General features: G+C 42.2%; 1 protein-coding gene across 2 annotated transcripts; it reads left to right on the forward strand.

The window, feature by feature from the left end:
- Positions 1–224: 224 nt before the first annotated feature.
- LOC111975142 (mucin-15-like) lies at positions 225–10,661 on the forward strand. Of its 2 annotated transcripts, none has more exons than XM_024003334.2 (4): positions 225–480; positions 1,880–2,702; positions 7,825–7,995; positions 8,134–10,661. In XM_024003334.2, exons 2-4 carry the CDS (start codon positions 1,898–1,900, stop codon positions 8,253–8,255), a joined length of 1,098 nt encoding a protein of 365 aa, XP_023859102.1. In that variant the 5' UTR covers positions 225–480; positions 1,880–1,897; the 3' UTR covers positions 8,256–10,661. The 2 variants fall into 2 exon arrangements, with proteins under 2 accessions (XP_023859102.1, XP_023859101.1); XM_024003333.2 differs by having other exon boundaries at positions 227–480; positions 1,875–2,702.
- Positions 10,662–14,311: the final 3,650 nt, after the last annotated feature.

A 14,311-nucleotide genomic window follows, 5' to 3' on the forward strand; every position in this document is an offset into this window, starting at 1 on the left:
ACYTTTGATTTGACAAAAGCTGTACTGCCCTTTTGTTGCCACGACGACAGAAGCCATTCCACAATCACAAGGGAGGAATGTTCCCGAGGACCTGGGGGCAGATGCTCCGCCCAAAGGGGGAATTCAGGTGCTGCACACCTGGAAACCAAACTGAACTGAAATAAACTGATGTGTAGTGTATATCTCAGGAACACAGAAGATAAGCCGTAAAACCATGACATGTCTAAATAACCTTAGTTACCCTATAGCCAGTTCCATATTACCATTTAGGGATTGTCTGGATGTCAGGGTGTGTTTGTGTCAGGTGTAAAATCAGGTAGAACAGGTTCCTGGTTGTTCTGATCTGAATGCACTGCACTGCCCTCCCCCTTCCCTAGCCTATTGTTCCCTCTCTCTCATACGCTGGCTGTTTCACTGAGAGATCTCACTGCATTCCGCACACCTGTTAGCTGTAACCACCTGACCAAGCACCAGAAAAAGGTACGTGGTGATTTTAGTAATGTAGAGTTATTTCACAATMTCTTCTGTATGGGAGATGTATGGTAGACGTTGAATTGTGTGACCCTTATATGGTATTTTTGTAAGGTTACAGACTTACAGATTAGTAAAATGATAACGCCACCAAAACGAATGAGGAAAATCTGTCTGATTGCAAKTGCCATACCACTTTCAAATGAAACAGAATGATCATATTGAGGTGTTGATGGGTTAAAGTTGTACTTTGTAGTTGTCCACCAGTCAGGCAAACCAATATACATGTGTCATCTCATCCAGACTATTGTTTTATTAATGCAGATTAAGGTAATTGTCAAGTGTATATGGGTTTTCTGCATATTTTGCTGAGGGGACTCAAATGGTGATAACCCAACTTTATTTTTACCAAACCAAATATGTAAAGTTGGAAAAGCACACAAACCCAACACAAAGATACTCAGAGTGATTGAAGGAGGATAACATTTCGGCAAAAAGATGGTCGACAATGACTGAGTTAATCATGACACTTTCTCTATGCTTAAATGTAAATAAAACAAAGTAAGATAAGTAGTACCAACAGACAGAGTACATTATTRCAGATATGTTATTTTATTTCTATCATGCTATCAAAACCTAATCAACCCTTGGCTTTAAGGATATTCCTGAATGGGAAATGCTAGGTAGACATTCATGCGTGCTTTGACAACCCTGCTGAATGTGTATTCAGTYTGCCTACAGGCAATATCGCTGTTCATCCCAGATTGACTCAACTAAAGTACATGGGAGTCTCCCCATAGTTACACCCTGAATGATTATTGCATTGGCATTCATTTAGTCRATTGTCCCCAAAACTGAGTTGGCAGACTCTCTYTAATACAAGTTCTGGGAGATTTGATTAGAAAAACATTTGCTTCTATTCAGGGGATATGATTGTCCTCCTGACCCTGAGTCAGACTTATCAAAATTGAGATCAAAGCTAAACTGATAGCATCAACACTTTATCTCCTGGATTGGTATGAATAGATTATAATTCTATTAAAAGATAACAATAAAGTCAAATCAATCTACCACCCATAGAAAGCTTGCTTTTTTGTAGTATAGGGTGAGCAAATGTTTCAGAACATTACCATATGGAACCTTGGGAATTCATAAAGTCCTTATCTGGCCTTAATCAGTTGAACTATTCATACGTTTCTTTAATTGTTGGTGACTGGTTGCTTAAGAAAAAGTATGTACATTACTGTATATTCTCTATTTATAATCAATAGTGGCCGGCAGACCATGGGACATTCGAGCCAAAATGGGATAATTAAGAAAACAGATTTGACATTTGTGGAGAACCAACCTTGACTCAATGTATCTAACAAAAATATTTTGTTTACGTGTCGATTGTTGTTCAGAACAGGAACGAGAGAGACGGGATATGGACCTTTACGCAATCATCAGTGCTGTTTTGCTTCTGCAACTGCAAGGTTTTCATGTGGCCTTGCTCCAGGCACCAACAGACTCTCCAGGACGGACGATTGATCAAAGTTGGCTTCGTCAATTGGCCAAATCCAAGCTAAACAAGACGTCACKAGCTCAGCCCAATGACATTGTTGATATGACCCTGGAGGGTACTGAGTCAACAGATGACTCTGCTGAGGTTATCGCAAATGGATCCGTGTCATTTAGTGGGGAACAGGTCAACATCCAGGACACAAATGAGACTTCAGGTGGTGTGACAAATGGCACCACAATGCCACCAGGGTTGCCAGATGCTACAGCAGAGGAACCTCCAGAAACCACTGTTGCACCAGAACCCCCAGTGAGTGTTGCCTTAAACTCAAGCCAAGTTTCCAATGCAACCGGAGAGGACAGTGGATTCCAAACTACCACCACTACTGCAATCACAGAAAACTCAAATGGCTCTAATTCCATGTACAATTACACYAAATTAAATGAGACAACCACAGCTCCAGACACCAATAGCACAGAGCAGACTGGTCCAGATCCTGATGCTGAGAACAGGGTAACCAACAGTACAGAGGACTTCCATAATGTAACGACTGCAGTCCCAGAGCCATCCAGTGAACCATCCACAGCTTCCCCCTCCACAAAGCTTCCCTTGGACTCCCCTGGGACTACAACTGCCAAAATCATCCCAGAAACTAAAACAACCACAGGTCCCAGCACAATAACAGACATGATGGAAACGGGTGCCGCTTCAGGAAGCAACTCTGCYAGAGGTGAGGAGACAGTGCTCCAGTGTCTAAATATCTGGTACATTCTTTMTCCCGAGGGAACTGCTGTGTGCGCCTACAACCTACTTACTTGCTTGTTCAAGTGAGCCTGTAACAARTTTTAGGGAGATACCAAGAGATCACAACAATTTAAATTTGGGTGTGTTCACTTCATTTAACTATTGTGATATTGTTTTAAATGTTTTGGGAGAGGCATTAACGCATGAGTCAGCAACCAGACAGAGCAGTCAAAAAGTTACAAATAACCACAGAGTGTCAGATTTGAACATAGGAGGGACCTAGTTAGAGAGTAACACAATACCCAACAACACTCAAAGGGCACTTATGTTATATCATCATCGTCTTTTTTACACAACGCTTTCTTTCCAGTCTCTCCCTGACCCGCATTTGACAGATCTCTTTTATTTTTTGTTACTTGTAAAAAAAATAAAAAAAAGTCAAAGCACAAACTCCCCTTAACTGGCTGGGTAGGATTGAGTTTCAGAAAATAGTTGCATGCCCACAGTGAGTGGAGGCTTCCATTACAAACACCTTCTTCAGGGGACAAAAGACCCCTATGCTAGCCTGGCTACAGGAAGGAGGGGGTCAGTAGCTGAGGTTCGTTGCTGCCATACAGGGCGTGAGAGTACTGCTCTCCAGTTTCTAGCATACTAAACAAGGGTTTATTTGAGTGGGTGATTGGAGACATTCATTAAAGGAGGATATCCCCAATTTCGACAGGTTATACATGATGTACGAATAGTTCCTCTTGTAATTCAAACTCAATTACATCCTTTTCAAACACTTACACATTATTTGCCAGGTCCAGTCATGGATTTGAATATGTAGTAACTACATCTATCAAACTATAAAAACGTGGAAATGTGTAACYAAAAACAGTGTTACCTTTGAGAAGACCTCATCATACATTTCAGCCAGTGATTTGTTTAGACTGTGGCTGGTTTGACCTGTTTYTTTACCTCATTTGCATGTTGCTTTACAGATTTCCCATGGTTGGTACAGCTTACTAGTTATGCATCGCAGTCTTTATATGCAATGTTTATGAATCTATTGACAACCCATACTGGCTAATTACCTTTCCTTTAGGGAACATGGAGTGAAAAGGTGTAGAGTTTCACACAACCATGTCACACAAAAGTAGACAATATCTGGACCTAAATCATATTTTCTCTATTCATGGATTGACCCTCCGTCACTTGGTAGCATCACGCCATTGTTACACTAAACATAAAATGTTCCTGGAGGACCCTTTAGGGGATCTTCAAATTGATTAATTAACCCCTAAGTTATTCGAAGAACCCTTTAAAACGACTCTGGCGTGTTGATGTTGGTGTCCTCTGTAGGTTATCCATAGCCAGAATGATCGAACAGGTTTCCTGTTATATTCATCAGAGGTGTAGGCAGGATGAAGTTTGTGAATACCAAAAATATATATAGTTCTACAGATGGTTAACAAAACATACCTTGGTTTTTATGGTAAATGTGAATGGGGAAAAAACGGTTCACCTTTGACAAAGGTTTTCATACACATACCTTGTCCATAATGTAGAGYGCTCTGGGATCTTTATTGAAGAGGTAAAGGATGAGGAAGATGGCTGTTGTGARAGTCCTATAAGGTTTTAGAGAAACCATGAATTAAAAGTAAAACTGTAGATGACATGTGATCTGCATAAAATTATGAGGCAAACCACTACTAATTGTACATACAAAGACTAACACAAATAACTACGCAGTTCAGTCATCTTTGCCCAATGCTGCTATATCCTTTAACATATTCTTTCCTCTTTGTTGATTGATATCCATTGAATTGTGTCCATTTTCTGTCTTAGAAAGAATTGTAAAAAGGGACAGTGTCAAACAGCCATTTGCACAAATATGAAAGATAGACAGTATAATCATAAAATAATARCAATTTAGATCATACTAGGGYAAAAACTTACCTTATATTGAGGAGATCTTTCAATTTTTCAGTTACATGCCTGCACCTGCTGTCGTCTCAAATTCAATTCCAAATGTTTCAGTTGGGTAAAAAAATAAAAAAAAGCCAACAAAAAGGTTCTTCCCAAGAACTAAAGAGGTTCCTCTATGAACCCAACCTCCTATGTAGTTCTTGGAAGAACCTTTTTGTTGGCACATCTAGATGTGTATAAGACCCAAGAACTAAAGAGGTTCCTCTATGAACCCAACCTCCTATGTAGTTCTTGGAAGAACCTTTTTGTTGGCATTTTTCAGTGCCAAGAACCATAAGGTTCTTCGATGAACTTTGAGGATCTTAGAAGAACCCTTGATGAACCCCTAATTTTTTGAGTCTACATTCTAAAAATGTAGTGGCCCCAAAAAGTCAAGTCGTGCCCAGTCATTCCAAACGGTGACTGTTAAGTCTAAATTACACTACATTCTTAGAAAAAAAAGGTGCTATCTAGAACCTAAATGGATTCTTCGGCTGTCCCCATAGGAGAACCCTTTGAAGAATTCCTTTTGGTTCCAGGTATAACTCTTTTGGGTTCCATGTAAAACCCTTTCCACAGAGGGTTCTARCTGGAACCAAAAGGGGTTCTTCAACACAACGTGTTCTTCTTTTGTTCTTCTTTTCTTATTTCAAAATTGTGTAGTTCAGTCCTTGAGCTGTTCTTTTCTATTGATGTTCTGTATTATGTCATGTTTTGTGTGAACACCAGTAAGAGGAGCTGCTACTTCAGCAACAGCTAATGGGGATCCTAATAAAATACCAAAAAATACCAAATACCAAATTTACTTTAGACAGATGGCAATGTTGCTAGCAGTTCATAAAAAATACCTAGCAATTCAAGACTAGCTAGATAAAATCAGATGCTCTCCCCTTAATCTTAGCTAGCTAGCTAACGTAATACTACATCTAATGTCAATCTGACGACATCACAATGATGACAAAAGGTTTTCCTACTAATTATTTGCCTCCTTTAGAAATGGCAATGTTTTTCCAAGCAACTATAATGCACTTCTTTATCAGTGCCAATCGACATTGCATTTAGTCGGGAGTCAGGCTTGAACAGCCAAAACAATATTTTGACGAAACGTGTAACGCATGAATATAAATATCCCACTTTATTCTAACGTAAATGCAGGGTGTGCTCCTTTTTATAAAATAAAAGGTGTTGTGAGAAAATAGAAACGCAAGTGAGGTTAACAAGCTTGGTTTTCAGATAAGGAGATGTCAGGGAAGTAAACATTTGAATTTCCAAATGTGATGACTGAGATTATGAAAGCTTATTCGAAGAGGGGAAACTGTTGTTCATAGTAAACATGTTGTTAATCTTATTAACATATTGACTAGTCTGGTACTTTTCATTTAGTTGTATAAAGTTGTATCAAAACTGCCCTTGGAATAGTTAGATCTCACCTTCGCATAACACAAACCACATTATACCCAAGGAGACAGTAGTATTATGGTAAACAGGTTTCCATGGGTAACACAAACAATCCATAGTCCTCTTTGCTTTATCTTTTCGTGGCATTTTTATCAATAAAAGTCACTAAATGAATGAGTACAACCTAGGTGCTGGATACAAGGCATAAGGAACTGAATTTCTATCAATACATTAGCAGAACTAACACAGCCTGTAACTGCATTTCAGCCATAATGCTTTTTGTCTTACGGGGTTGGTTAACGTAATCCAATCAGGGATTCAGGGAGAGCATAATTTCATAAATCATGTTGGTCAAATGTTTTAAAGTATTCACACACCTCCACTTTTTTAAACATATTTTGTTATGTTGCAAAGTGGGATAAAAATGTATTTAATTGTCAATTTAGTCAACGATCCACACACAATACTCAAGGTGGAAGAAAAATTTGATTWAAAAAAATATATATATGCAAAATGAAACACTAGTTCAACACCCCTGATTCAATACGTATTAGAATCACCTTTGGAAGCAATGACAGCTGTGAGTCTTTCTGGGTAAGTCTCTAAGAGCTTTGCACACCTGGATTGTAACCCAGTGATGTGTTATGTTGGATTTGCCCCAAACATAATGCTTTGTATTCAGGACAAAAGTTAATTTCTTTACCACATTTTTAGCAATATTACTTTAGTGCCTTATTGGAAACAGGATGCATGTTTTGGAATATTTTTTGTTCTGCACAGGCTTCCTTCTTTTTGCTTTGTCATTTAAGTTAGTATTGTGGAGTAAAACTACACTGAACAAAAATATAAATGCAAAATGCAGCCATTTCTTAATTAGGCTTGCCATAACAGAGGTTGAATATTGACTCAAGACATTTCAGCTTTAAATAAGTTATCAATCCACTTATCCACTTTGACATGATGGGTATTGTGTGTAGATCAGTGAATCAAAATCTCAACGTAATCCAATTTAAATTCAGGCTGTAAGAGAACAAAATGTGGAAAAAGTCAAGGGGTGTGAATACTTTCTGAAWGCGCTGTATCACTTCCGTGGTAATTTCACAAATGACATGAAATACCGATACACTTTACACTTCATTTGACTGACATTGGTTAATTATTGGTTTCACTAATTGGTTCAACATGATTAAATAGATGGAAAACTTTTGCTGAATTGCAATAAAACCTGTTATTTTCACGCATGGTTTTTGCACTGATTGTGGTGGCGTAATTACATGGCTGGGAAATAGTAATATCTATTGAGTTGAGAATACTCATGTAAAAGGGTGCTCTATATCCTTTTGTACATTTATTTTTAAACACACCATTTTGCCCTCAATTATAGGAAGAATGGTACTTTATGGTTTGTCGATGTTCAATAACTGTCAACAACATTTCAACTTACTATCCACTAACCCTAACCTTAACTCTTACCCTAACCCTTATTATAAACCTATCCCTAACCCTAAACGTAACCTTAGGAAGTATTTGCTTATCAACAGCCACTTTGTTGATAGTATGACCATCTGTATATAATCTACAGTATATGGAACTATCCAAATAAAGTGTAACTYGAAGAATATTTTGAAATACAGAAATATATCATCCCAGACAACATTTATTGCACCATATATTAGAATTGCACCAATATTAGAATGTTGTATTTGCAATGTATTTCCCTATTTTTCATGTATTCTTTTTGATAAATGTATTTTCTAAAGGCTTGGCCTCAGATGCAGTGCAGAACAAGAAGAGGAGTCAGGCATGGGCTGCCATCCTGGGCACAGGAGTGGCAGTGTGCTTCGTGGCGTTGGTGGTCTATGTCATCCTGAGAAGGAGAGGCCGACGGGATTTCACACACAGGAAGCTTGTTGAGGAAATCCCAGACCCAGGTAGGAAGTTCCCTGAGATATTTCCCTTTTAGGATTTCCTGGCATATTTTCTATCTGATAGGACTGGATCAATAATAGGAAAGCACCTGTTATCCTATCGGCCATGCAAAATTTCACATGTCTGTTTCTCACTCCTAGTTCTACGACTGAACAACACTGAGCCTGTGGACTTGAAATATGATGGTTCAGCCTACTACAATCGTGGACTCCAAATGGACAATATCCAAATGGACCACTTTCCACAAGGACATCAAAATTGAAAAGGACTCCAAGACTAACCTTAAACACTTTAAAGAAGACTTTCATATACAAAATACTTATTGAGACCCGACATACGCATTAACGTGCATAAGTCTCTATAGCAGAATGTCAAGTTATGGATTTACTGCACCCTAATGCATTGGTTTTGTGGGCTAATTTTTTTGTAAATTTTTCCAAATTTCAGAAAACTTTGAGAATGTGGAAAAGTGTTAGGGATTTATTATTATTTTGGAACATTTGAATTATATGTTTATATGTTTTTATTTCTAAAATGACATTGTTTTGGAAGGAAAGTTTTTTTAAATTTGCTGGAAATATTCCCATTCTTTGTTACGCCTAGGACGAATACTACCTTTACATAACTTAGACTTCCACATAATTATCGCATTGATCTCAATGGGAGAAAACGTCATGCATGGATCTCAATTTATGATTCTAGACACTTCAGCACAGTCTATTATAGAAGTAGTAAAAGCCAAAAATGAAGTATATATTTCCAAGATGGTTCGACAAAGGTAACTAAACATTTCTTAGACATGAAGACCTACACTCAAATAAGGTTATTTTTGTACCTTACTCTAAATGACAATTTAGCCGCAGGTCAACTCAATTTTTATTTAACCTTTATTTAACTAGGCAAGTCAGATAAGAACCCATTCTTATTTACAATGACGGCCTACTCCGGCCAAACCCTCCCCTAACCCGAACAACGCTGGGCCAATTGTGCGCCGCCCAATGGGACTCCCGATCACGGCTGGTTGTGACACAGCCCGGYATCAAACCAGGGTCATACTGTAGTATCGCTTTTTTTAATCAACCCAAATTAGAAGTTATTAAGTACTACTTAAGTAATTTTGTGGGGTATCTGTACTTTAATATTTATATTTACTTCTACTTTTACTTTTACTTCACTATATTCCTAAAGAAAATAATGTACTTTTCACTCCATACATTTTCCCTGACACCCAAAAGTACTCGTTACATTTTGAATGCTTAGCAGTACAGGAAAATGGTCCAATACACGCACTTATTAAGAGAACATCCCTGGACATACTGTCTGTGATCTGACGTACTCACTAAACACAAATGCTTGGTTTGAAAATTATGTTGGAGTGTTGGAGTGTTCCCCTGGCTATCTGTAAATAAAATACCAAATTAAATTAGCTTAATATAAGGATTTTGAAATGATTTATACTTTTACTTTTTAACAATTACATTTAGTTTTGATACTTAAGTATATTTAAAACCAAATACTTTTAGACTTTTACTGGGTGACTCACTAATACTTGAGTCATTTTCTGTGAAGGTATCTTTACTTTTACTGAAGTACGACAATTYGGTACTTTTTCCACCACTGCTTTTTCTAAAATGTTTAATGAGATTGGAGAACACATTGGGACGGATCCAGGGCCGGCCCTCTCATTAGGCAGGATTAGGAGGCCACCTATGGTGGAAGATTAATGAGGGCAGCATTTTCTGAGCTAAACTGACCAAGACGCACCTCCAACAACACATAAAACCTCATAGATACTGAACAAAAATATAAAACGCAACATGCGACAACTATTTTACTGGGTTACAGTTCATATAAAGAAATCATTCAATTAAAATAAATAKATTTGGCCCTAATCTATGGATTTCAAATTACTTGGCAGGGGCGCATCCATGGGAGGGCATAGGCCCACCCACTTGGGAGCCAGGCCCCCAGCCAAACAGAATATGTTTTTCCCCACAAAAGATCTTAATTACAGACGGAAATACTCCTCAGTTTCATCAATTGTCCAATTGTCCGGGTGGCTGGCCTCAGATGATCACGCAGGTGAAGAAGCRAGATGTGGAGGTCCTGGGCTGGCGTGGTTACACGTGGTCTGCGGTTGTGAGGCCAGTTGGGCGTACTGCCAAATTCTCTCAAATGACYTTGGAGGTGGCTTATTGTAGAGAAATTAACATWAAATTCTCTTGCAACAGCTCTGGTGGACATTCCTGTAGTCAGCATGCCAATTGCACACTCCATCAAAACTTGAGACATCTGTGGCATTGTGTTGTGTGACAAAACTTCACATTTTAGAGTGGCCTTTTGTTGTCCCTAGCACAAGGTGCACCTGTGTAATGATCATGCTGTGTAATCAGCTTCTTGATATGCCACATCTGTCAGGTGGACGGATTACTTTGGCAAATGAGAAATGCTCACCTCAGAGATGTAAACAAATTTGTGCCAAAATTTGAGAGAAATAAGCTTTTTGTGCGAATGGACATTTCTGGGATATTTTATTTCAGCTCATGAAACATGGGACCAGCACTTTATATGTTGTGTTAATATTTTCGTAAAATTCTGCCCAAAAACAATGACAATTTGTGAAAGTGAAAGTAAAACAAAATACAACTAAATCTCTCTCTCAACTCTCTCTCTCTCTCGCTTCTCCTTAATTTTGAAAMAAATTAATTTGTTCAAAACTGTTCAACTATTGTCTTTCTCTCTCTTTGAGTCAATTACTCATGATATTGTATGCACTGCAGTGCTAGCTAGCTGTAGCTTATGCTTTCAGTACTAGGTTATTTCCCTGATATTTTCATTGGGTGGACAATATGCCAGTTCATGCTGCAAGAGCTCTGATAGGTTGGCGGATGTCCTCCGGAAGTTGTCATAATTACTGTGTAAATCTATAAAAGTGGGTGAGAACCATGAGCCTCCTAGGTTTTGCTTTGATGTCAATGTACCCAGAGGAGGACAGAAGCTAGCTGTCTACACCATGGTGCTAACCTACAGTGTTGCTGAGGATACTGTAGACCTTCGTTGCTAAACAGTGTGTTTAATCAATTATTTGGTGACGTGAATATATTTAGTATAGTTTTATCTAAAATTATTTTTTAAATGTTTCACAATAAAAAATAAAAAAATGAAATTCCCTGAGAATGATCCTCCCCTTTCTCCTCTAAGGAGCCTCCACTGACCAGTAGCATATGGGCTTTTTAGGTGAGCGCTGATGCCAACCTGTAATTAGCAGTGCCCACTTTGTCAAAGGCAGGGGCACAAAATATTTCTTGTCCACTCCCAGCGCGCCTCTCCAGGGTGCTGTTGGAGAGACGCACCGCTGCGGCGCTCCACCAACATTCCACATTCCGCCACCCCAAAAATTACCTAACATAAATCATGTAACAGATATAGCCTATGGTAGAAGAGGATGTAGCTTTTTCTGTAGCCTACAGGCTGGATATAAAATAAATGACAATGTAATAAGACAAACACTTTTTACATCATGCAGGTTTCTTCGATCAAGTAYCCTAACCTAAATGTATTTTTTGGTGCAGTCTTGACCAGTCTTGATTTCCACATCCACGGATGTTGGTTTTTGGTCTGGTCCGGAAACAAATCTGAACCACTCATAGACTGTAACGYTTCTCGTCTGGTGAAGGAGAAGAGGACCAAAATGCAGCGTGGTAAGTGTTTGTCATAATTTAATTGAAACTGAACACTACACAAAAATAACAACGAGGAGAAAACGAAACAGTTCTGCAAGGTGAACAGACCAAAACAGAAAATAAACACCCACAACCAAAATGGGGAAAACAGGCTACCTAAGTATGATTCTCAATCAGAGACAATGATCGACAGCTGCCTCTGATTGAGAACCATACCAGGCCAAACACAGAAATACAATAACATAGAAAAAAGAACATAGACTACCCACCTCAACTCACGCCCTGACCAACCTAACACAAAGACATAAAAAAGGAACTAAGGTCAGAACGTGACAGTACCCCCCCCCCCAAAGGTGCGGACTCCGGCCGCAAAACCTGAACCTATAGGGGAGGGTCTGGGTGGGCGTCTGTCCGCGGTGGCGGCTCTGGCGTGGGATGTGGACCCCACTCCACCATAGTCTTTGCCCGCTTAAGTGGCGCCTTTGGAGCGGCGACCCTCGCCGCCGACCTCGGACTGGGGACCCTTGCAGCGGGCCCCGAATAGATGGGAGGACTCCCGGCAGCGCCGTAGTGAAGGCGACTCCGGCAGCGCCGTAGTGAAGGGCGCGACTCCGGCAGCGCCGTAGTGAAGGGTGACTCTGGCAGCGCTGTAGTGAAGGGCGACTCCGGCAGCTCCTGACTGACAGGCGGCTCCGGCAGCTCCTGACTGACGGGCGGCTCTGGCAGCTCAGGACAGACGGGCGGCTCCCGCTGCTCCGGACAGAAGGGAGACGCTGGAGGCTCCGGGACCGGCAGGGCGACGCTGGAGGCTCCGGACCGGAGGGCGACGCTGGAGGCTCCGGACCGGAGGGCGACGCTGGAGGCTCCGGGACCGTAGGGCGTCGCTGGAGGCTCCGGACCAGAGGGCGTCGCTGGAGGCTCCGGACCACGAGGGCGACGATGGAGGCTCCGGACCAGAGGGCGTCGCTGGAGGCTTCGGACTAGAGGGCGTCGCTGGAGGCTTCGGACTAGAGGGCGTCGCTGGAGGGCTTCGGACTAGAGGCGACGCTGGAGGCTCCCGGACTAGAGGGCGACGCTGGAGGCTCCGGCCTAGCTTCCTTCGTTGGAGGCCTCGTGTCATAAACTCCTCACTGGAGGCTTTGTGCCATGGATCCTCGCTGGAGGCTTGGTGCCATGGATCATCACAGGAGGCTTCGTGCCATGAATCATCACAGGATGCTTCGTACCATGGAGCATCACTGGAGGCTTCGTGCCCTGGATCATCACTGGAGGCTTCGTGCCATGGATTATCACTGGAAGCTTCTTGCCATGGATCATCACTGGAGGCTTCGTGCCATGGATTATCACTGGAGGCTTCTTGCCATGGATTTATCACTGGAGGCTTCGTGCCATGGATTATCACTGGAGGTTTCTTGCCATGGATTATCACTGGAGGCTTCGTGCCATGGATCACCACTGGAGGCTTCTTGCCATGGATCACCACAGGCTTCGTGCCATGGATCATCACAGGAGGCTTCGTGCCATGAATCCATCACAGGATGCTTCGTACCATGGAGCATCACTGGAGGCTTCGTGCCATGGATTATCACTGGAAGGCTTCTTGCCATGGATCATACTGGAGGCTTTCGTGCCATGGATTATCACTGGAGGCTTCTTGCCATGGATTATCACTGGAGGCTTCGTGCCATGGATTATCACTGGAGGTTTCTTTGCCAGGATTATCACTGGAGGCTTCGTGCCATGGATCACCACTGGAGGCTTCTTGCCATGGATCACCACAGGCTTCTGGCCATGGATTATCACTGGAGGCTTCGTGCCATGGATTATCGCTGGAGGCTTCGTGCCATGATTATCGCGAGGCTTTGCCATGGATTATCACTGGAGGCTTCTTGCCTGGATTATCACTGGAGGCTTCTTGCCATGGATTATCAACTGGAGGCTTCATGCATGGATCATCACTGGAATGGAGATACACACAGGAGGCCTGGCTCTGGGAGAAAGGCACAGGACTCACAGGCTGGGGAGACATGCAGGAGGCCTTGTCCTTTGCCGAGGCACCGGATGCACTGGACCGTGGAGGCGCACTGGCAGTCCTCGAGCACAGAGCTAGCACCACTCGGCCTGGCAGGATCCCTCCTGTAGCCCGGCAAGTGCGAGGAGTGGAACAGGCCGCACTGGGCTGTGCTGGCGAACTGGAGACACCGTGCGTAGGGCTGGTGCAGTATGCCCCGGGCCGAGGAGACGCACTGGAGACCAGATGCGCTGAGCCGGCATCATCCCTCGTGGCTCGATGCCCACTCTAGCCCGGCCGATTCGAGGAGCTGCGATGTAGTGCACCGGGCTATGCGTGCGCACTGGGGACACCGTGCGCTTCACCGCATAACACGGTGCCTGCCCAGTCACTCTCTCGCCACGGTAAGCACGGGGAGTTGGCTCAGGTCTCTTACCTGAGTCCGCCAATCTACCCGTGTTCCCCCCCCCCAAAAAAAATGTCTGGGGCTGCCTCTCGTGCCCGTTACCTCGCGCCAATTCCTCGTAGTGGCGCCGCTCCGCTCTAGCTGCCTCCAGCTCCTCTTTCGGACAGCGATACTCCCCCGGCTGTGTCCAGGGTCCTTTGCCGTCCAAAATGTCCTCC

Source organism: Salvelinus sp. IW2-2015, linkage group LG15 (genome assembly GCF_002910315.2).
Source record: "Salvelinus sp. IW2-2015 linkage group LG15, ASM291031v2, whole genome shotgun sequence".
Taxonomy (NCBI): Eukaryota; Metazoa; Chordata; class Actinopteri; order Salmoniformes; family Salmonidae; genus Salvelinus; species Salvelinus sp. IW2-2015.